The 22280-nt window shown below is 40.8% G+C and overlaps 1 protein-coding gene across 2 annotated transcripts in view; it reads right to left on the bottom strand.

Moving 5' to 3' along the window:
- SLAIN1 (SLAIN motif family member 1) overlaps positions 1-22280 on the bottom strand; it is a 60513-nt gene that overhangs the window by 15075 nt on the left and 23158 nt on the right. Inside the window, exons 3-5 of one of the 2 annotated variants that reach the window (XM_033400107.2) lie at positions 7369-7518; positions 5980-6129; positions 3028-3369 (exon numbers count right to left, since the gene is read on the bottom strand). In XM_033400107.2, coding sequence (XP_033255998.1) covers positions 3028-3369; positions 5980-6129; positions 7369-7518 — 642 coding nt within the window. The remainder of the gene's footprint in view (positions 1-3027; positions 3370-5979; positions 6130-7368; positions 7519-22280) is intronic. The other variant, XM_004276842.4, reaches the window with a different exon arrangement.

A 22280-nucleotide genomic window follows, 5' to 3' on the forward strand; every position in this document is an offset into this window, starting at 1 on the left:
GAATGAATGAACGAGTATTTCCTGTGTATATATACTATACAGTGTGTTAGACAAGGGAGTTCCCGACTCTCAGTGGGGTTATAGTCTAGACCATTGTTTCTCTATCTTTTCTTCTGCTATCAATCTTTAGGAATCCTTTAAGGAATAAAGGCAGCAGCCAGCTACCCACCAAACATCTAAATCTAGACTTGCAGTAAATACAGGGTTCAGGGGAGGTCCTCAGGCTAACACTGATTACACCATGCCACTGATAACCCCTGCCATACCCTAAAAATCACAGTTAGCAAATGTTCTGCAAGCTTTAAGCACTTATCATACCTGGCAAACTATTCAAATACAGTAGCCCTACCCTGCCCCACCTTATGGGCAGGGGATACGTTCCAAGACCCTCAGCGGGTGCCTGTAGCTGCCCATAGTACAGAACCTTATATATACGATGTTCTTCCTATACAGGTGCTGACAGGCAGGAAGCACACACAGCGTGGATACACAGGACAAAGGGATGATTCATGTCCCAGGTGGGACAGAGCAGGAAGGCACAAGATTTCCTCATACTACTCACGACAATGCACAGTTTAAAACTTACGAATTGTTTGTTTCTGTAATTTTCCATTTAACATTTTCAGACTGCAGTTGGCCATGGGTAACTGAAGTCACAGGTAAGAGTGGACTGCTAGGGGCTTCCCTGGTGGCGCAGTGGTTGAGAGTCCGCCTGCCGATGCAGGGGACACGGGTTAGTGCCCCGGTCCGGGAAGATCCCACATGCCGCGGAGCGGCTGGGCCCGTGAGCCATGGCCACTGAGCCTGCGCGTCCGGAGCCTGTGCTCCGCAACGGGAGAGGCCGCAACAGTGGGAGGCCCGCGTACCACCAAAAAAAAAAAAAAAAGAGTGGACTGCTGTCTGCTCCTTTTAATCCTATGATCCCCAGAAATATACCAAGAACTTTCAAGAGCCATCCCTTTGGAAACCAGGCAATGTAAGAGCTATGGAAGTAGGAAATATTAACACGCACTTCTATTTATATTTTCTTTTATCCATATTATTTTAATAATTTAGAAAAATATTTGAGAGATTGGTTTCAAAGTTACGACTCTCATTCCACAATTTTGTTCAAATAATCCTCTGTTAACAAATGAAGGCTCAGATATCTGAGCCACATTAATAAAAGTTTAAAAAAACAGTGGGGCTGGGGAGACCACCTTTACTTTTTCAGCACTTTGAACTTTTCCAGCATTTTTATTCCAGACAATGGAATGGTCATTATTTCATTTATTCCTTATGACAAACTTAGGTTAAAGGATTACATGTTACATAAAGGAGAGTATACCAGATGATCTGATGTCCAATTATACCTAAGTTTTCTAAGAAAGGGATGTTATTTGTTTACATTTTGTAGCCAAATAAGTGAGAGCTCAGAGGCACGAGAAGCCTGGGAAAGGTATAAGTGGTAGGCCAGGAGGGGAACTCAGCTCGTACTGGCCTTCAGAGCCTGTGTACTCAGCCATTAAATTGATTAGTCAGAAGTCCAATCCAGAGAACTGCTGTTGTATTCCATTTTCCTTTACGTGTGGAGACCAGACCTTTTAGAGAAATAAAACTACCACAGTCAGACACCAGGCTGAGAAATATTTCCACTCTCCTAACAGGAACCATCATAACACAGATTTAGGGACACCTAACCCTTTTCATAATGGTGTTGAATATAAGTTAACACCACTTTTCTAAGGTAGGACAATGATCCCACTGACAGCTAATCAAGATGCAGAGGGAGCATCTGCTTGACAGGCAGGATGTGATGCTCTAAGACACTTGACAAAAAAAGCCTTTGCAGAAACAACTCTGTGCCCTCTCCCGCAGTTTTAATGATGCTGTAATTTTCGTTAAGCACATAAAATATTGTCTTCGATATTATGGGCTTTAATAAATTACTCACTAGTGGCAGTCACTTTACCTGCCACTGTTTTCTGTTAAATTTGAAATCTGAAGGTATTAAAAAAGAGAGACTATAAAACCTTAAATATTTTCAAATGGTCTCTCAATTAGCATGAATAATACAAGTGCAGAGGAAGAAAAAGTAAACACTAAGTACATGATAGCAGGTGATGACTAGTATGATTTGTATTTGGCCTTGCAATATCTTTAAATAATTTGTTGGATCATTTCTGGGCCCAGGTTTGAGAAATGCTGCTGTATAATAATTAAAAGCTATAACTCTATAAATATCGTTGGTTTCTCCATACTCTACAGGATTTGTGTGTGAGGGTCAGACTGATCATCAGTGCAAAAACATACCAGGCTTAGAATATCACATGATTATTCTCCCTATAGTTCTTGTAAGTCAAGATCTATAACTCCTGGGAGTGGGGAAGGAAGATAAATGATGAAGAGGGAAATAGAAAAAATTACAAAAAAAGAACGACACATATTCCAACCCACCGTGCTGCCATCAGGACAAATCAACTTGCCGTTACCACGCCAAACATCAGCTTCCATAGCCCCATTGCTGCACAGATCTTAATTCTAGATGTCAGGACACCAGAGGGAAAGCCACATCCCAAACTTCCCCTAAATCTCGATGGGCACAGCAGCATCCTCTCCAAGCACCACGGTCCACACTTCCCATCCATCACTGTGGGCTAGGAGCAGGCCGTCAGAGATGGGGGGTTTTAAGAAAGATGAGAGAAGATGCGGCTCCGTGCCTCCGACTCCATGGAACTAGGAACTCCTCAACTTCCACAGCCCTGCCGTCCTACAGCTTTACCAGCCACAACACGAAGATGCTCCCCCATTTCTGACTCAGTCTGGTACCTCACAACGGTTTTCCTGAAGCTATAAATCTGGGACACATCATCAGAAGCTGGTCAATTATAGATTTAAATGTACACCAACCAAACTGATAAGGTCTTAAGGATGTACTTAATAAGTCTTGGAAACATTCACCAGTTATTTATATTGACCTTGAAACCATTTCTTGACCACGTATGAAAGATCCAAGCACATCGAACACCAACGGCGCGTACAACTTACCTCCGTTGGTCCTATTTGGTTGCTGATCTGGAGTTTGGGCTTGAGGTGAATAATACTGTTGCTGCTGGTAATTATTCGAAGGAAAATACTGGGACCCGGGGCTCCTCCTACACTCCCGAATGCTGGAGAAAGTCTGTGAATGGGGGATTCCTCTTTGGAAAGGTGAGCATCTTGGAAGACGAGGCTGAGGTGGTGGCAGGTGATCAAATTCCTCCTCGTCCTCCAGGCTGAATCGATCGTATTCTTGATCACTGCATGTCCCTTTTTTTCCTGAATTCAGTGACACACTGGAACTAGGTCTCGACACAGATGCTGAAGTAGAAGCATAATCTTGCCTGAGACCTACGGAACAACAGGGACTGGTATTTTATCTTATGAGGCATTTCAATCTGGCTTAATTATTAAGTTCCAATTCATCAAATATTTGAGGAAAATTTGTGTCAAGCAAGTGATTCAAGTGGACACCCACTATCTTGTTCTTAGTTTATTACATCCCAAGAAAACAGACACGTTTACCTACCAAACAGACAGCTAATACTGGACTATTCTGTTCTGGAAAAAGATTGCCCCAATTCCAGTGAAGATTAAATATACCACTACAGTTCATCTATCAGTATCTGTCGATTTCCCCAAGCCATTCCTTCTGGAATCTGGAGAGATACTTAGGAAGACTACTTAGGAGACACTATTCATCATCATCTGGAAGTTACTAGTTATCTCGTTGCCAACCCACACTTTTTTTTTTTTGCGGTACGCAGGCCTCTCACCGTTGTGGCCTCTCCCACTGCGGAGCACAGGCTCCGGACGCGCAGGCTCAGCGGCCATGGCTCACGGGCACAGCCGCTCCGCGGCATGTGGGATCCTCCCGGACCGGAGCACGAACCCGTGTCCCCTGCATCAGCCGGCAGACTCTCAACCACTGTGCCACCAGGGAAGCCCAACCCACAACTTTTTTTTAAAGTAGTCTATGCCTGACTGACTGCTTAACTTCCGAGACTGACATCCAATCTTTCAGCCATACATTTTTTTAGAAAGAGTTACTGTTAGTGTATTGTTACTAAATAACAACATAAAATAATCGTTTTTCCTCTCAAAGTGTATCTTATTAAATCTTGCATAAGCATTACAATCTTTCTCATAGTAGCCCTGCCCAATTCTGAAAGCAGGAAATTGTTATGCTTAAATGATACTTGGCTGTTTCTACTTATGTTGGCCTCAGAAGATAATTCCAAAATAAGCTTAGCCCAGGTCTGTGATCTACATCTTCTTTTGCCTTTTGATACCATTAATACCCTTGAAGTAGTTCACTCTCAGATTAACTGTTGTAACCTTATTGCAGAACCAATAACTCAATGTTATTGGAAATAACATTTCCAATTATCTCTCCTGCAATTATGTATCTTGAGAAGTACAATTTTTATGGAAGTATAGTTGACTTACAATGTTTTGTTTATTTCTGCTGTACAGCAGTTATTCAGTTATATATATATATACACATAATTTTTTATATTCTTTTCCATTATGGTTTGTCTCAGGATACTAAATATAGTTCCCTGTGCTATACAGTAGAACCTTGTTGTTTAACCATTCTATATGTAATAATGTGCATCTGAGAATGCATTAATGCATGTTTAATTGAATTTTTATTAAGATAACTACACACTCACATGCAGTTCTGGGAATAATAGAGATCTTTTGTGTACTCTGTCCAGTTTCCCTTGATGGTATCATTTTGCAAAATCATAGAATAATAAGACAACTATGATATCGGCACTTATATAAACCCATCTGATTTAGATTCTCCAGTATTACTTTTATATGTGTACATGTGTATTAAATTCTATACAATTTTATCACCTGTAGGATCATATACCTATCACCACAGTCAAAAACAGAGTAGCTCCCTAAATCCCTCATGTTGCACTTTTATAACCACATCTACCTCCCTCCTGAGAGCCCATGCCATATCCCTAAGCCCCGGCAACCACTAATCTGTCATCCATTTCTAAAATGTTGTCATTCCAAAATGTTATATAAATGGAATTATACAGTATGAAATCTCCTGAGATCATCTTTTTCACTCAGCATAATTCCCTGGAGATTCATCCAAGATGGTAATGTCTATCAAAATTTATTCTTTTTTCTTGCTGAGTAGTACTCCACAGTATGGAGGTACCCCCAGCTTAATTAACCACTCACCTACTGAAGGACATCTGAGCTCATTCTGGTTTTTGGCTATTATTATAAATAAAGTGCTATGAACATTCATATACAGGTTTCTGTGTTTCTGAACACAAGTTTCCATTGCCCTGGGATAAATGCCCAAGAATACAATGTGCTGGGCCTTATGGAAACCGCATGTTTAGTTCTCTGAGAAACTGGCAAACTGTTTCCACAGTGGCTACACTGGTGATGTTTTACATCGATGTATTTTGCCCAGAGTATGTCCTAATATTTTACAATGGTCATGAGACTGTGAGAAGCATTTAATTGCGCCACCTACAAAGTAGGATGGGCGGAGAGAACAAATAGAATTGTTTGCCCATTACCTGGGGAGAAATCCCTGAAACCTCCCCACCCCCTTAGATTTCAAGTAGAAGCCTCTAGTTTAAAACATTTTCTAGTTTAAAAAGAGGAACCGGGGCTTCCCTGGTGGCCCAGTGGTTGAGAATCTGCCTGCCAATGCAGGGGACACGGGTTCGAGCCCTGGTCTGGAAAGATCCCACATGCCGCGGAGCAACTGGGCCCGTGAGCCACAACTACTGAGCCTGCGCGTCTGGAGCCTGTGCTCTGCAACAAGAGAGGCTGCGACAGTGAGAGGCCCACGCACCGCGATGAAGAGTGGCCCCCACTCACCGCAACTAGAGAAAGCCCTCACACAGAAACAAAGACCCAACACAGCCAAAAATAAATAAATTAATTAATTAAAAAAAAAAAAAAAGAGGAACCTACTTTCTTCTTGCAGACGAGCCATGATCTGAACATCAGTGAGGTCCTGTAACTTATATCCCATGGAGATAGAATCATCCTCCAGCTCTGAAGTACTCAGCTCACTGTCTATGGATGACTGGGGACTGAGAGGGGAGCCCCTGGATGTGTAACCTAAAAACAAGGGAAACGTGTTTGTTACTTAGTCTAAAGAACTGCTATCTGCATGTGCTTTACAGTTCACATATCAACAGTCAGCACTTCAAGGCATTCTCCAATCAAAAGGCACAGAGTGGGCTGAATGGATTAAAAAAAAAAACAAGACCCATCTATATTTTTCCTGTTTTCATTAAGTCACCAAAAAACAACCAACACACCACTATGACAGGAGAATGGCAAGACAGTATGCACCTCTTCACGTGTTCATAATTCATATATACAAAACCACTTGTTTTGTTTTCTCAAATTCAGTTTTCATAATTCAAAAATCCACTCTGTGCTGTACACTAAAAAAAATTGTTGAAAAGGTAGATTTCAGTAGATTTCATGTTATGTGGGTTTTTTTACCACCGTAAGACAAGAAAAATCAATAATGCTAAATCTGCATCCCATTAGCTTAAGTATACATCTAAAGGCATGGTATAAGAATACATATCCTGTACACTTTCAATGAAGAATCAGACATGCTTGTCTCTGGTAGTAATGGATTATATATTTTAAACTAAATTTTAATCTGGTCCATTTTTTAAACAGGTACAAACAGCAGTGCTATACATGGATAAGAATATCACACATAAACGGCACACACCCATACAGGGAAGCACATACAAAACCTTCATAATTTAGAACCGTCACAGGAGACTTGTAGTCACTCATGAAAGTGAGAAAGTAATGGCCTGAGATAGGAGAACCAAGGAAGAAAGGGCTGAAGGGAGAAAATTACAGGGATGGAATCACCAATGCTGAGACAACTATGAGACCGTCATCTCATAAAAAGCTACTATGACTATTCTTTCTACACAGCCCTGACTTAATAAAAAGCACCAACAATTTTTTAAACAGCAAGATATAATAAAAGTCTGATAATCTTCAATCATAATGAAAATCATAAAGACCTTTATTTTGTTCAACATTTAATTTTAAAAGCACATTATGCATTTGGAAACACATAATTATATATATATGCATTTGATAGAGTGAAGGCTGCCTACTGTACACAATTGAGAGCAGATTAATGACGTTAAAGTACAAATTAACGCTAGCCTTTGTCATTACCCAAAGTAAGTGTGCAGCAGACTCCCCATTGTGATAAGTAAGATTACCCTCAAGCTTTTCAATGACAGGTGGATATTTAAGCTGTGTTTAGTGACTGATTTACAAAGCAAGCCGCTAGACGAGAAGTTGAAATATTACCTGTTCTTTCAGGTGTTAGTATTGCTTTATTTGAGGTTTTAGAGAAGCTGGGAGTATTAATGCCATTGCTATAAGGGCTGAGTCTTGCCACAGGGCTATAAGGAAAAGCCAGTGAGACATTTGAAGGGAAGAGACTCCGCCATCGGCTAGCTGTCACAGAAGCAGAAAATAAACAGCAGCGGTTAGCTATACAGAAGCAGACGTTGACTTGTCAGAGGGAGAAAGGGAAGAGGTTAACAAAATGAAGAGACAAAGCATCTTTTCATTCTTAACTGGCTCTCACTTATCTAAGGGAAAACATATGTAAAAGCGGGCTATTTGTGAAGCAGGGCCCTATTTCTACCTTCATTAAGAACCATTCAGTCAGTGCCACCTTGATTACAGTCAGTATGTCTATATAACAGTGAAAAGTTGTTTTTAATTTCCTCATTACGAATATTTTCTATTTCTGCACAAAAATTTAACTGTTTTAATAACATAAAATGTTAATGTCAAAAGAAAAACTCAAGGAACCTTATCTTTAGAATTATGGGAAACAGTTCTTAATATTAACTGTTCATAGTCCTATTTTTTCCCTAAGTTTTATTTTCAACCCATTTAATATTAATAAATGTTGACCAAAGAATTATTATGGAAACTTGTTCTTGGATTATGGAAGAAACTTAAAATGACTACTGTATCTTACTGCATCTCTGCTTGAGTCCAAAACAAGCTTTATGGAAAAATGATCTACAAAAATCACAGAAGGGTATATATACACCAAAACTTAGTGATAGTTATTTCAGGTGGCAGGCATAGTGGTAACTGATAATCTGCTGGATTTTTTCTTTATAAAAAATGTTTTCCAAATTTTCTGCATTGAACATGTGTTATTTAGGTAACTTTTAATGGTAGGATTATACCTATTATTAATTTAATACTATAAAATAAGGAACAAAAAGGAATTTTACCTGCATTGGCAGATGATCTAATTGCACATTATCTCTCCTGTCCTAATTAACATATTTCCCTCCTCCAAAATTACCAGCCCCTTGGATCTTGGGATCATAAAAAGACCCTAAATTGTAAAAAACAAAACAAAACAAAACAAAAAAACCCTTCAAGTCACACCTAAAATCACTTCCTCTCTCTTCATGACATACAAATTACTGTGCTAGTCAAAATCCACTTTTCTAAAAAGCAATGTGCTAAAGCAGGACAGGAGGGAATAGATGAAAAGTATAAATTAGGTTAAGTTTCACTTTGAGCAATAACTTCGTTACATTTGCTGGAAATTCGACAAAACTTGAAGAAACAAGTATAAAAGGAACTGCTTTGAAATGCACTCCCAGGACACTTTTAATGAGAGATGCTAATGAGCAAATAGCTAAAAAGTGTTCAAAGATGGGCAGTGGGGTTGGAGAGGAAGAAACTGTGGGCTGTGGGCAGGCAAAAAAGTAACAAGCTCTAATCCTGAGACTGGTAAGGTCCTTGCATATTAGCACCACGGTTATTTATAAGAGCAAATGCTTCCTGTTACTTCAGCAAGGATTCTTGAGAAACAGCACCATCCCATTCAAACAACTACTGAAGAAATAAACTTTTCCTTATGCAGATGGAAGAACTAGTTGAGGAAACTACATTCACAGTGATTCTGCTTTCAGAATCCACAAGTTTCACGAAGGGGTCACTGCCAGGAAGCCTCGTTCCTAGTTGACACCAGTCACGTCACTTATCCAACATGCAATTCCCAATCTGTGCCAGAGCAGAGACGTGCAGAGCTGGCACTCCCTTCCCTAAACCACCAGATATGTAAATCTGATCCCAAAACACACTGAGAAGTAGGGGTTAATATGCAACACACACCAGGTAGCTCTTCTCACATCTTCAATCTCTATAACTCAAAGTTTCTCATTAAAAATTCTATATTAAAAAAAAAAAACCAATAGTTCTTTGTGACAGCTGACTTGCTTAACAGTTGACGTTATGTTACACCAATATGATCACTCGCCAGGCAAATTACAGTGACTGCGTGTTCTCACCCACAGATGCAGGCGACAACGCATACCACTAACCAGCATTCATTACTCTGCACAATAACTACTGTGACCCGGGCCTCCCAACACGATGGCACAGCGACTGTGGCTATGACAGCAAGATCCCAACGAAGAACACAATTAGCATCTATTGCAAGAAAGAATGCTTTGCATTGTCCTTTGGCATGGAGGCTTTTAAGAAGAGGGAGGAGAATTACTGCAGAGGCAAGCTAACAAAATAACGATGTTATATTAGTGCCCGAGGTTGTGGTGGAGGAGAATGGAGGGGAGCGGAAGCCACCGCATCCTAGTTATTCTTGTGTAGCTAAAGAACTGTAAGAACTGCAACAGGAAGCATTTCCTTAGAGGATAAAAACAAACACAAAGAACTTTTCATAGGGCAATTTTGTTTTTTCCATTTAATTAATTTAATGGATTTTCTGTATACACGAGGATGTCAAATTTTTTGAGAGGCTTGATGATGATCAAAATGACCCTAAGAAAGGAGCAAGACAGCTTCTGATAAAGGAGAAAATGGGTGATGAACTTCTGAACAGCTCAGTTTTCTATCCTCCTACTCTAAAGTTCTATCGGTAAGTACAGGGCTTCTCCAACTTGGATCAAACGTATCATACTTGGCAAGGCTTTCATTCCCAAATACCTAAGTTAAACTCTCTCCCAGAACACTTCTGTCTGCACACTCTCTGTGGTCCTACTGCCACTTCCTTCATCAAGACCTCGCCATCTCTCACTAGATTATCGCAATCTATTCCTTAGCCAAGTTCCGGCCACCAACACTGCCCTCAGCAAGCTTGCTCTGAGCATCGCTACCAAGCTTGTGTTGGTCATTGATTATTTTAACTGTGTTGCTCTCTTCCTTTCTAAAGTACACAGTGGCTTTTCATCCAATACTAGATCTCAGGTACTCCAGATCACCTCACTAGGACCCTTATCCAATGCCCTATACCTCACTTCCCACATCTAGAGTGTTTCTAAAGCTTCCTTGTTAAGAATACAATTGGTATTGGTTAAACTTTCGACTTTGCCACCTTCTGTCTGGTAAGCATTTTCTATTGAAATAAATGTGACAAAGTACTAAGTTGTGGACAGATACCTCATCTTTTGGCAAGAAACTAGTTTGAGTGTCCAATGGTCTACTAGGTTATTTTTTTTGTACACCTTCAAAGTTGTCTAACTTAAAAAATAAATTACACTATATCTGTGAAGCTATTTTTTGTACATTAGGCAAAGTATAACCCCCCTGCAAAAATCAATTTGATAAATGCTCCAGTGATAATAATATCAAGAAAAATCATAAAGGATAGGTAATGGGATATGTTTAAGAAAGAATCTAATTTTTTAAAATTTTCCACACTAAAAATTATTCCTAACAAAAAAGTTCCCAGAAACCATGACCCTCCTACCATGCCTTGATCATCTTTGCCTACACTCATAGTATATATAGTAAATATTCAAATTTTTGTTGAATATATATATCCATGCACATAATCAAAATCTAATTTAAGAATGCAGTATGGCTTAATTCACATAAAATGAAAAAGAGTAACTGATCTAATATGTAAACCTTAGTGATAATCCTCAAAAGGACAGTACTGCATCTACCTAAGAGTTCAAAATAAAGCAACACTCTATTCTGGAAGTAATCATTTTCACACTTTCCCCTTGTTATAGACAGAGCCAGCTGAGTACCCAATACAATGTCTGGCACATAGTATATAATCGATAAATGTTGAATGTGGTCAAAATCTTGGCAGGTTCACTAATACTCCCCTATTTCAAACCATTCTACCATTCCTACCTTGACATCTAAATGATTTTGCCAAATTTCTTAAACTTAATATAACTATAATTTAGTATATCTTTGAAGACAAAGGTGAGTCTAGACATTTCAGCCTAGCTTGAGGCCCAGTGAAGAAATATACCTGTAGCAGCACTTCATTAATACTTCCCAGTAACCGCTAAATTGTTGAATTTTATGTGTGTGAATCTTCTGGTTTCGAGCTAAATGATTTTATATCACTAACGGCCAGGTCCTGTGCGGAGTAACTGATGCATCCGGAGTAAACAGGCTTCAGCCTAGATGAGCTAGTTCCTACAATGCACAGTTAAAGTGAAGGATTGTGCCAGGAACACTAGTTGGCAGTAAACTGTGCAAGAAGGCTACAAAGCTTCCTCAAATTCTTGAGATGCCAACATTTCTTAAAATCAAAGAAACCACATACAAAACAGCTGAAAGTGTGTTCAGTGGCATTTCTGTACACCCCACTATCAGCGTAGCATCTGAGTTGGGTGAGTCCTGGACTCTTACCCTGTCTAGTGGCTTCTAACAGTACAGACACACTTCTAACCAGGTGCCGTGGTCTGATTTTTTTGTGTCCCCCTAACATTCATACGTTGAAATGCTAAACCCCAAAGATGATGGTATTAGTAGGTGCGGCCTTTGGGAGGTGCTTAAGTCCTGGGGGTGGAGCCCTGAATGGGAGTAGTGCCTTATAAAGAGGCTCCAGAGAGATGTGCCATGTGAAGATACAGGGAGGAATCTGCAACCTGGAGAGGGCCTTCACCAGACCATGCTAGCACCTGACCTCGGACGTCCAGCCACCAGAGCTGTGAGCAATAAATTTCTGCCATGTATAAGCCACACAGTCTGTGGTATTCTGTTATAGAGCAGCCTGAACAGACTAAGCATGGGAAGTTAACCTAAAAACAAGCCCTACTCTACTTCTCCCATCTTTTTTTTTTCTTTCTTTCTCATCCAAGAATAAGACTTTAAAAGTCAAAACTGCAGTTTGCAGAGACCATGGCTCACTAATTTCCCACATCCTGTTACTTGTCTCTCCCACAAAGCAGGTGATCTGGAACATCACTCCAGAAGGTTGGAATGATCCCAGCAGTGTGAGGAAATCAGTCTAAAGCAGCCCTAGAAATGTTTTCTTTCTGCAGTTTTTAATAAGCCTGATGAAAACTCATTGACAGCAAATCTGAGTTCTGTTTTACTAAAATTCACAGAACTGCCTTCTACATTAAGTCATATTTTTGCATCTCCTTGCTCGTGGCTCTTCTCAGCTACCCAAATTTATATTCTCCATCATTCCCTAAACCAGGAGCTGCTTGAGGCCAACTATCTGTGTACTCCTGAGCCAAAAAAAAAAAAAAGTCTAGTGCTCCAGAATAATTCAGACACCAACATTTACAGACCACACCCAGAGTCCATCCTTTATTCAACATTTACCAACAGATACCAAAACAGTAAAGGTCAGTCTCCTGGAGCGATCTCTTCCATAGGTACACACAGCACAGAGTTCTTTTCCTGCTCAATTCCCACAGTCATTCTGGGAAATCTGCCTGGCCCCTATGCTCCCACCTGCTTTTCTAAAATTCATTTTTCTATTCATTTGAGTAGGCACCCACCATGGTGGCTCTCCAGTGCCAGATGCTACAGATACTGAGCTGTGTAAAATATGGTTACTGTTCTCCTGTCCTTCCCACTTCAATTTCTAAAGACCAGTAGTGCAAAAGACAGGCAAGTAACAAGAGTACAAGCGCCATGACAGCACCATGAAGTGCACGCAAAGTGAGGAAAATGGTCACCTTTGAGGGAATCCAAAGACTTCACCAGAAGACATGATGTTTAACATGGCCCTTGAAGGTTGAGGAGCTTATCTCCCAGGGTACAATGCCATTCTACATATTCATTCTGGATAACACATGTGAAGTCATGGAGGCGTGAACAAGCAGGGCATATTCAGGGAATGGCCGACGTTAGGACTGAAGCATAGGGTATATGTGGAGAAGTGTTAGGGCTGGAGAGCTTGGGAGGATCCGTTTCTGCACTGTCATGTATAAGTAGAGGCTTTAATATTCAAGTACTGTCTTGACTTTGAGAAGGAGAAAGTCATGATCAGATATGTATTTTCTGACGACATATAGAATGATGGACTAATTGGGTAGAGATTGATGATTGGGGGACCAGTTAGGAGGCTTCACAGTGCAGCTGGTGAGACACCACAAGGTACCAAACTAAAGTACTGGCAGAACATTTGGTGAAAACACGTTAAGCCACATCTGAGCTGAAGTGGAAATATCTGGTGAGCCAATGAACACAGGGAGTGGACAAAAGGAGTAAGGCAAAGCTGACACCATGGATTCTAAGACACAGATGCCATCCGCTAAGACGGGAAACATGAGATAAGCATGCTTAAGAAAAAAATGAATTAAATTCGAGATACTTGTAGGACATGCCTATGTGCTCGTGTCCAGTAAGGAGTCAGAATTCAGGAAAGAGGGCAAGAGACAAAGAGATCAGGGTACATCAACAAGTAAGTGTTAGATGAAACCGCAGGCATGAGTGAAATCACCCAAGCAGAATATAAAGAAGGAAAAGAGAAGAGGCCTAAGGAAGGAACGTTTAAGAGTGGGTATGGGGAGGATCAGTGGAGGTGGCGGGAGATGAAGGTGGGTGTTGTGGCCTCTTACCTGTAGATCAGAAGGCAATAAACATGCTGAGAAGGCAGAGGCTGGAATAGAGAACCTGGCAAGTATTAACAGTAATGACCAGCCCACCACTAAGACAAGCACAGATTATTACCTAGGTGAGTCTGGAGAGCATATCTCCGTGATGATACTAATCTCAACAGGCAAGCCTAAACAAAACACCTGAAGATGTTAGCAAGTGTCCTTTCTATGATTCTCTAAAGGGCATTTATGTCCTACTGGTTTAGGTTTAGATAGCTGAAGTGTGGTGGCCATATTACTCATGGAAATGTCAAAGTGACACCACCTGTGTCATAAATAAGGGGAAAAAAAGCCCTAGTGATTGAAGGTTATTTGCCACTGGGGAATTTTAGAGATCTAGGGTAAGATCTTGGTAAGAAGAGTTAGATGTGGGTCTGGAAGGGCTAGGTGGCTGTATTCAATGCCTATGAAAGTCAGAGATGAAAGTCACAGCAACAGGCCAACACAAGAGTTGGCAAACATTTTCTGTAAAGGGCCAGGCAGTAAACATTTTAGGCTTTGCTGTCATATGGTCTCTGCTGCCACCACTCAACTCCGCCAACTCTGCCATCACAGCATTAAAGCAACCACAGACAATACCTGCATGAATGAATATGGCTATGCCCCAACAAAACTTTATTTATATATATACCAAGAGCTGAATATCATAGAAATTATGGGTCATGAAATATTACTGTTCTTTAATTTTTTTCAACCGTTTAAAAATGTGAAAGAGGCCATATAAGAACAGGCAGAAGGCCAGGTATGGCCATAACTTGCCAACCCTTGGACTACTATACATACAGGTTTTGTAATATTCCCTCTGATAAATGCACAGGATTCTATTGCAAGGGTATGTCAAGGGTTAAGACATAACAACGATAGCCAATAGCATTCTTCTCTACTGTCACTTTTCATAACATACTGTAATAAAGACCAACAAAAGACTAAAAAGACATTGGACACCAGAGTTCCAGTCTCCATCCTGCCACATGCTAGTTCTCAGATCTGGAGCAGATCAATGTAACACCCTTGTGTTGCAGCGTTCTCATCGGAAGAGAAGGTATGTTTGTCAGAGGGTAATAAGCAGGGCTGTGGCGAGTGTAAGACAAAAGTTTACACCATGTATTCACAAACTACAAAGCATTTTTTAAGGAAAACTAGTGAAAAGTTACAGCAAGTTGGGGCAAAAACGTCTTCTAAATTCTGAGGGAAAATGTTCTGGAAGCTAGGTGGGAGAAAGGAATGTGCAGAAATGATCCACTCTTCCACTCTTCCTAATACTCAGGCCGTTTAACCTGCCTTCTCAAAATGATGGGCATGCTTTTTACGTTCTAGCTCATCTAGACAATTTCACAGGCTTAATCTTTCCTCAGCTGTTAGCAACTCAGAAGCAAAGTACTGAACCTTGAACTTTCAACAGTTTGACCAGGATGGGTCAACAGTTCTCACTTATTTACCCAAAGGCTATCTCAGAGGAAACAAATGTCCCAAATGACACATCTTTAAGAAATATGGTTTCTTCAAAACCACAAGCTTCTAAGTCATATCTCTGAGTCTCAAACAATGATGTTCTTTACCACAGAGTCCCGGAAAGCAAAGGAAAAGGAAGCAAGGAGAGATTAACAATCATTCAATCCTTCTGCTTTTATTCTTTCTTTTATACAACAGGTAGGCAGGCCTCAGTTCCAAGGCAAACAATTAGAGGAATTCAACTACATAGCCCTTCACTAACACCAGGTACAGAGTGGTTTAGGATCAGCGAAGGACAGGCGACATCAGCTCTTTTAATACTTTCTGTTCTCCTTATATTGGCAGGAAGCTGTATCCAGACCACAGCATTTTGCTCTAAGCCCACAAACCACCGGGGCAGGAAGAACTCCATTTTCACAAACCATCCTCTCCAGAATAAATTTCCTAGGTGATTATATTACAGCTTTACATACCTACAGCCTACAGAAGTGCTTGGACTAAGCTTAAACAGGGGAATTGAGAACCCTAGGAAAGACAGTATTTTATTGGTTCACTCTTACAAACTCTGACTGCACAGACTGAGGTAAAGGTTTTCTGGAGTAAGTTCACAGGAAGTAATAAGCACTGCTGACTTGGCTCCAACCCGCGCCAGCCCCCTGAAGTAGTAGCATATGGTTTGCAGCTTATCTGATCCACTATTTTTACTGGGTGAACCTGAGCAGCATTAATTTCTCCACAGCTCTCCCCGGCCTGATAAATAAGCATATGGGATCTAGGAGGTCCTTCTACTGCTCTGAAACAGGTGGTCATACTGCTCTTTCCAGACATACAAAAAGTAAAGAGGATTCAACTATTATGCACATGCCAGTGCACTGATATAAGGAGAAAGGCTAAAGAACTAGCAGATGAGGGCCTTAATTGGTGTAACTGGTATTCTTAGGGGCTTCTTTTTTTTTTTTTTTTGCAGTACGCGGGCCTCTCACTGCTGCGGCCTCTCCCGTCGCGGAGCACAGGCTCCGGACGCGCAGGCTCAGCGGCCATGGCTCACGGGCCCAGCTGCTCAGCGGCATGTGGGATCTTCCCGGACCGGGACACGAACCTGCGTCCCCTGCATCGGCAGGTGGACTCTCAACCACTGCGCCACCAGGGAAGCCCTCTTAGGGGCTATTTAATCAGAATAAGTTAGTCATCACCCCCAAGTCTCTCAATCTTCAAATTACAGCTAGAAAAACCTACTAAGTTAATTTGAATCTTTTCCCACAGGTTCAGTCCATTCAACCTACAATGACAAATGTAATGATTTAAAATTATATGTTTTATATATATATGATACATATACACCTGTGATCCCGGAACACTGTAGATACTCAGTATTTAAACTTCCAGTTATATTCAAAATGTAATAATTTATAAAAACATGACTTACATACCACCTTCAAAAAACATCTAATAAAACAGTTCATTTACTCATATAAATAATACCTAGAGCTAATCAAGAAAGTCACTTTCAACATTAGGATTAAGTTTAATATATTAGGTTTGAAAGATGGTGTATACCCTCAATGATTGGCATATAAATGTTTAATATTTGTTGAATGAGCGTTACAAAATTTCACCACGAAGGAGTGTTACTTGATAACATTTATTCCACAGGGATCAGAGTTTTATAATTATTCTTGATCTGAATTTCATTGTTAAAGTAATCTAGCTGGTTAAAGTATCTCATCATCATGAGTAAGGCACTAGACCTTTTCTACTCCTCAGACCCTAACCAGTCCCGAGACCACACGCCGAATGCTCTTCTCTCCCAGCCACTACTGGATCCTTCTCAGGTCTTCTCTAACCAGGACAATGGTCTAAAAGTAAAGCTGGAAAATGAGACTTGGGAAGGGAAATTCTGTGGACTGTCCACTTGTTTCCACTTAATCACTGGTCAAAACTGAAGATAAGCTGTCAGCTTTAGGCACACATGGACCAAATCCAGTGTTATCCGGGACTGGAGTGACCTCTATGACTTCACAAGTCACCGTCATCATCAGACTTCCCATCTGCAATTAACAGGGGAGGTTAAAAATAAATCTAACTTCAGTAGTAATTAGACTTCAAAGGCATGTTTAAGAATTCCCTTGTACAGAAGTCATTTCTCCCTTGGGCCTGACTGCTATGGCTTACAGCAAATTTAAGGACAGTGAAAATGGCCACAGAATGTGAGAAGAGGGCCCATGTGAAAGTAATAATGTAACCTGCAAAGAACAAGGGAAAAGAGTGACCTAAGAGTCTGTCAGCCATGCGATGTTGTCATGCGGATTGCAGACGGCTGCTCTCAAGTTAGACTACAGCCACAACGCAAGCCGTGACAGCCGGCTGGAACAACTTCCACGTTCGACACGGCAATAATGAGAGAAGGAAGATGCAGCAGAATCCAGTTCTATGAAGAAACAGGCTAGACGATCTTAACCTTTGAATATAGTGGGTTCCCCCCAGCGAACTCTAAGGATAGACTAGATCACCAATAAGAGTCCCCCTGCCCTTGAACATGTACAGTGTGGTAAGAATCCAAGCCCAGCAGGCTAACAGAAAGCACTAGAAGCTCCTGAATAGAAGAGTGATGGAAATGGCATTTGAACCATCCTTCCTTTTAGCATCTCCTGGGCTAGGGTGCTCTTCTGCCAGTAAGGGACACAATGTGTGTGGCCTACATTCCAGCGGCAGAAAAGGCCTCTGACCTACCAGTCTTGAGTGGTAGTAGAAAGTAAACATATCAATATAAATAGCTTTGACAAAGCAAAAACTTTTTTTGGCCCTAAAACTAACCACTTCCATGATTTTATTAAAATACCTGCACGTAGAAGAACATTCAAATATACATAAAGGTTATAACAACCAGATCCATTTGGCAGGAGTTTTGCTTTGGAATTTGGGGACAATTATATGATTCGTATAAAAGCGCAACTTTAAGTAGACAAACCAGCACCAGCTTGTTGGTGCCTGACTCCCCGTGGTGAAAAGGTTAGACATTTCGTGCATGCTCCCCCTCTCGTACCTTCCACCTCGGTTTGACGGTTCTATCTGGACACTGTCAAGGTTTATTGTATTTTCGTTCTGTGCAATAGCTGTGCTTCGGACAAGCTTTAAGGTGATCACTGGATGTCAAGCCACATAAACGTGGCATTTCAGTGTTTTGGTGTAGTAAGTACAATTAACTGGAGAACTGAGCATTGTGAAAGGACAGCAGCCAAGAAAAGTAACTGGCACTGGACCCCAACAACTAGGGGAAGGACATCGTAAGCCCTCAGAGTCAAATCACTTTCTTATTGTATCTTTCTTGGTTTCTCCTAGGTCATCTTGGTGACCTAGGGCTTGTAGATCTCATGGATCTCTCTCCTGGTACTTTTCCCGCCATTAAACTAGGGTGCATAAAGTAAAATTTTCTAAATCTTTGCAGATCCAAAACCCTCTCCCACTTGTCTCCACAATTTACTATTTGCCTGGGTACGAAATCACAGTTTGAAAATAACTTCCCCTCAAAACTTTAAAGACAATATTGCCCATCTAGCATCCAATATTACTTATGAAATATCTGAGGTCTGTTACTGTTGTAGATAACCTATTTCTTCCTTTGAACATTTTTAGGATATTATCCTAAGCCCTGGAAAATCTGAATTAAACCAGGATGTCTAGGTGTAGGTCACTTTTCATCTATCCCAGTTCATGCTGAGGGCGTGTCTTTCTTCAGCTCAAAGAGATCTTCTTCCGTAATTAACTGATTCTTTCTTCCTCTAAACTATCTGTTCCAGCTTCTAAAACTTAAAGATCAGAGGTTGCAGATCTGTCCTCCAAGCGCCCTAACTTCTCTCAATTTTCTCTCTTTTGGGGCAATTCCTTTGTCTAATTCAGATAAGCAGCTTGGTTCTTAGCCCTGTCCATTTTTATTTCAGTACTTCCAAGAAATTAAAAATGACTAAAAGTAGTAATCATTTGACTACTGCTCTTCCTAGCAATCTGTTCTTGTTTTAAAATTGTATTACTACTCTCTTGAATCTGAGCACACTGAGCTCTCTATTCCCCTAGTTACTTCTTTCCTACAAAGTCAGCTGACCTTTTTATTTTGTTCATGCTGTTAGTTTTCTCAAAAAGCAAGTGAGACTTGGTTGCTGGTTCGTATTTATGAATAAAGGCTAAGTTCATCTGAATACAGGTAACTGGCGTTGAGTTTCTTTTGCACCAGTGTAGGTATTACCCCAACAGGCCTCTAAGGAAACTAACAACAGACAGTATGTAAACAGGTGGATTATTTCAAAAGCAAGTTCTCCATACGTGCCTGGACATGCAGCAGTAGAGTGGCTGAGATCCCAACAGCACAAAGGAAGGAGGTCTCTATCTTAGGGTGGAAGGTAGCAGGCTTCCAAAGTTCATCTAATACTCCTCCCACTCTCTGCTCAGTCTAATGTGGATACCTGAAGTCACCTCGAGCTCTGCTTCTCAATCAGATCTCTCTGCCATCTTTAAAAATAGGTATCTGGGGGCTTCCCTGGTGGCGCAGCGGTTGAGAGTCCGCCTGCCAATGCAGGGGACACGGGTTCGTGCCCTGGTCCGGGAAGATCCCATATGCCGCGGAGCGGCTGGGCCCGTGAGCCATGGCCGCTGAGCCTGTGCGTCCGGAGCCTGTGCTCTGCGCAATGGGAGAGGCCACAACAGTGAGAGGCCCGCGTACCACAAAAAAATAAAAAATAAAATTAAAATAAAAAGAAAATAAAAATAGGTATCTGGTTTGACCCTGAAGATTAGACATCCCCACCACTTGCAGTCATCATCTTTAGCACATGCCAGCAACTCCTACTGCTAGAGTATCCTTTTCCTGATCCCACTTTCCTTATTTAAAAATGCTATGAAAATGGAAACACACACGATTACACTGCATGTGCATATACACACACGTATATGAATACACAGGCACGCACACTAAAACCTGAATTTCAAAAATTGATACTTTTACACACACACCCCGTTCACTGAAATATATCTTACAAGTGGAAAAATATTAAACTCACAGGTACAAAATGACAAGAGCTCCAAAATTCAAACACATGAAACTTGTCATTATATAAAAGTATAAAGCTCCATGTATTATAAATAAATGAGACTATCAAAGCCTTATATTTTCAAAGTAAATTAAGCACCATGAAGTTTGGCCACATTTTAAACTACTGCTTCCCATAGGCGGTCACGCAAGAAATTCAGGATATTAATGAGAGAAGCAGGAGAAAACATTTCCAAGTCTATCTAAGTTAAAGAATCATCCTAAAAAATGCTAAAGCCCAACTGCAACATCCCAAAGAATTTCTAAAATCACTATTTCAACTCTCCAAATTTTGCCAGATTTCAAAAAAGGGTCAGTCTTGTAAGACAATTCAGATAATACCCTGTAGCTTTCCTGTCCAAAGTCATGTCACTCTTTTGCTTAAAACAATTCAAAGGTCTCCCAACCATCTCAATAGAAAGTCCAGAGTCCTTAACTCTAGTTTCCTTTAGAATCACTCAGCTCAGGTTTTCTCCCTGCCAGTGGTCTGCCAGTTCGTCTCACTTCACGAGTCTCCTCCCATATCAGGGCCTTTCCACATGCTGCTCCTATGGTCTGAGCTGCTCCCCTGCCCTCCTCTGCTACAGAGTTACCTGCTGAACTTTTGCTGACTCTTCAATATGTCACATCCTCAGGAAAGCATTTCCTGGCCATACCCCTCAGACTCAGGTCCATGAACATCATCATGCTTGTTTTAAGGGAAAGGAAGAAAAAAGAACAAGAGCTGCCATCTGTGTCATCTGTTCCCTGTACTAGACTGCTTGCTCCAAAGGCCAGATGCTGAGTTCATCTTGCCACTGTACCCTTAGTCCTTAGCACTGAGCGCTAGCAAGTGCTCAATACACATTTACTTCATGGTTTAGCATCTGAATCATCTCTCTGGTCAAGGCCCAGTGTCTCAGGAAAGGTTGTCTACAAATTCTTGCAGAAATTGACTGTTTGGTAGAGGTCCCAAGAAACAGGTATGAGCGCCTACCAAAATAAAATTTTACTGCCATAAAGGCAAGTGTAATCAATCATCAGAGTAGTGTGAAAGCAGGAAACAACTGCTTTGGGAGAATCTCTATCATTTCTTCTCATTGGGGCGGGTAACAAAATAGCATGTCAATTATGTGTTCATTATAACAAACATTATGCACTGTCATAAGTTATTGCTTATTTTGATAAACACCTTTCTAATCATGGTGGAAATGCAAAAGAAAAACCAAATAGAAACACATGCATAACTGGCAAAAGAAAGGAAAGGACAATTGTTTAGGAATATCTGGCAAATACATATCTATGTTTGTTGGCTATAATGGTATAGAAACTGTGAATTTCATGGGAACACAATCCCTAATTATTTGTTACTTTACTGTACTCAACACCATTCCTAATAATGAAGCAAATACACTGATGCTATTCGGAGCCTGAGAGCAAAGCAAGGATGTGATGGAAGCACACAGATGTGATGCATCTTCAACTTCCAGTGCACAGAGATAATAGCAAATGTCAAGAAACCCTGTTTCTGCACAAAAATTTCAGTGTGATTCCAGATTACTTTTCCAATGAGAAAGGGAATCCTTTACAGAGCTTACCTAAAATGAACCGCACAGACTAAGTTTTAATTTTGTGTTCCAAATGTGACAGAGCACCTCAAGACTGGAAACACGAGCTGGCGGAGATAGCATCTTGGGCCCCGCAAGGAGAGACTGGGCAGGCTCCAGGAGACAAGACACTCGATAAGCTTCTTAATGTCTCAGTTCAATCTGTGTGGCTTTTGCAAATGAAAAAGGCCACCTTCAGAGCCCTGGGTTAGTCGACAACTTTCTTCTTCATTGGCTAAATTT

This window comes from Orcinus orca, chromosome 18 (assembly GCF_937001465.1).
Source record: "Orcinus orca chromosome 18, mOrcOrc1.1, whole genome shotgun sequence".
Classification (NCBI taxonomy): Eukaryota; Metazoa; Chordata; class Mammalia; order Artiodactyla; family Delphinidae; genus Orcinus; species Orcinus orca.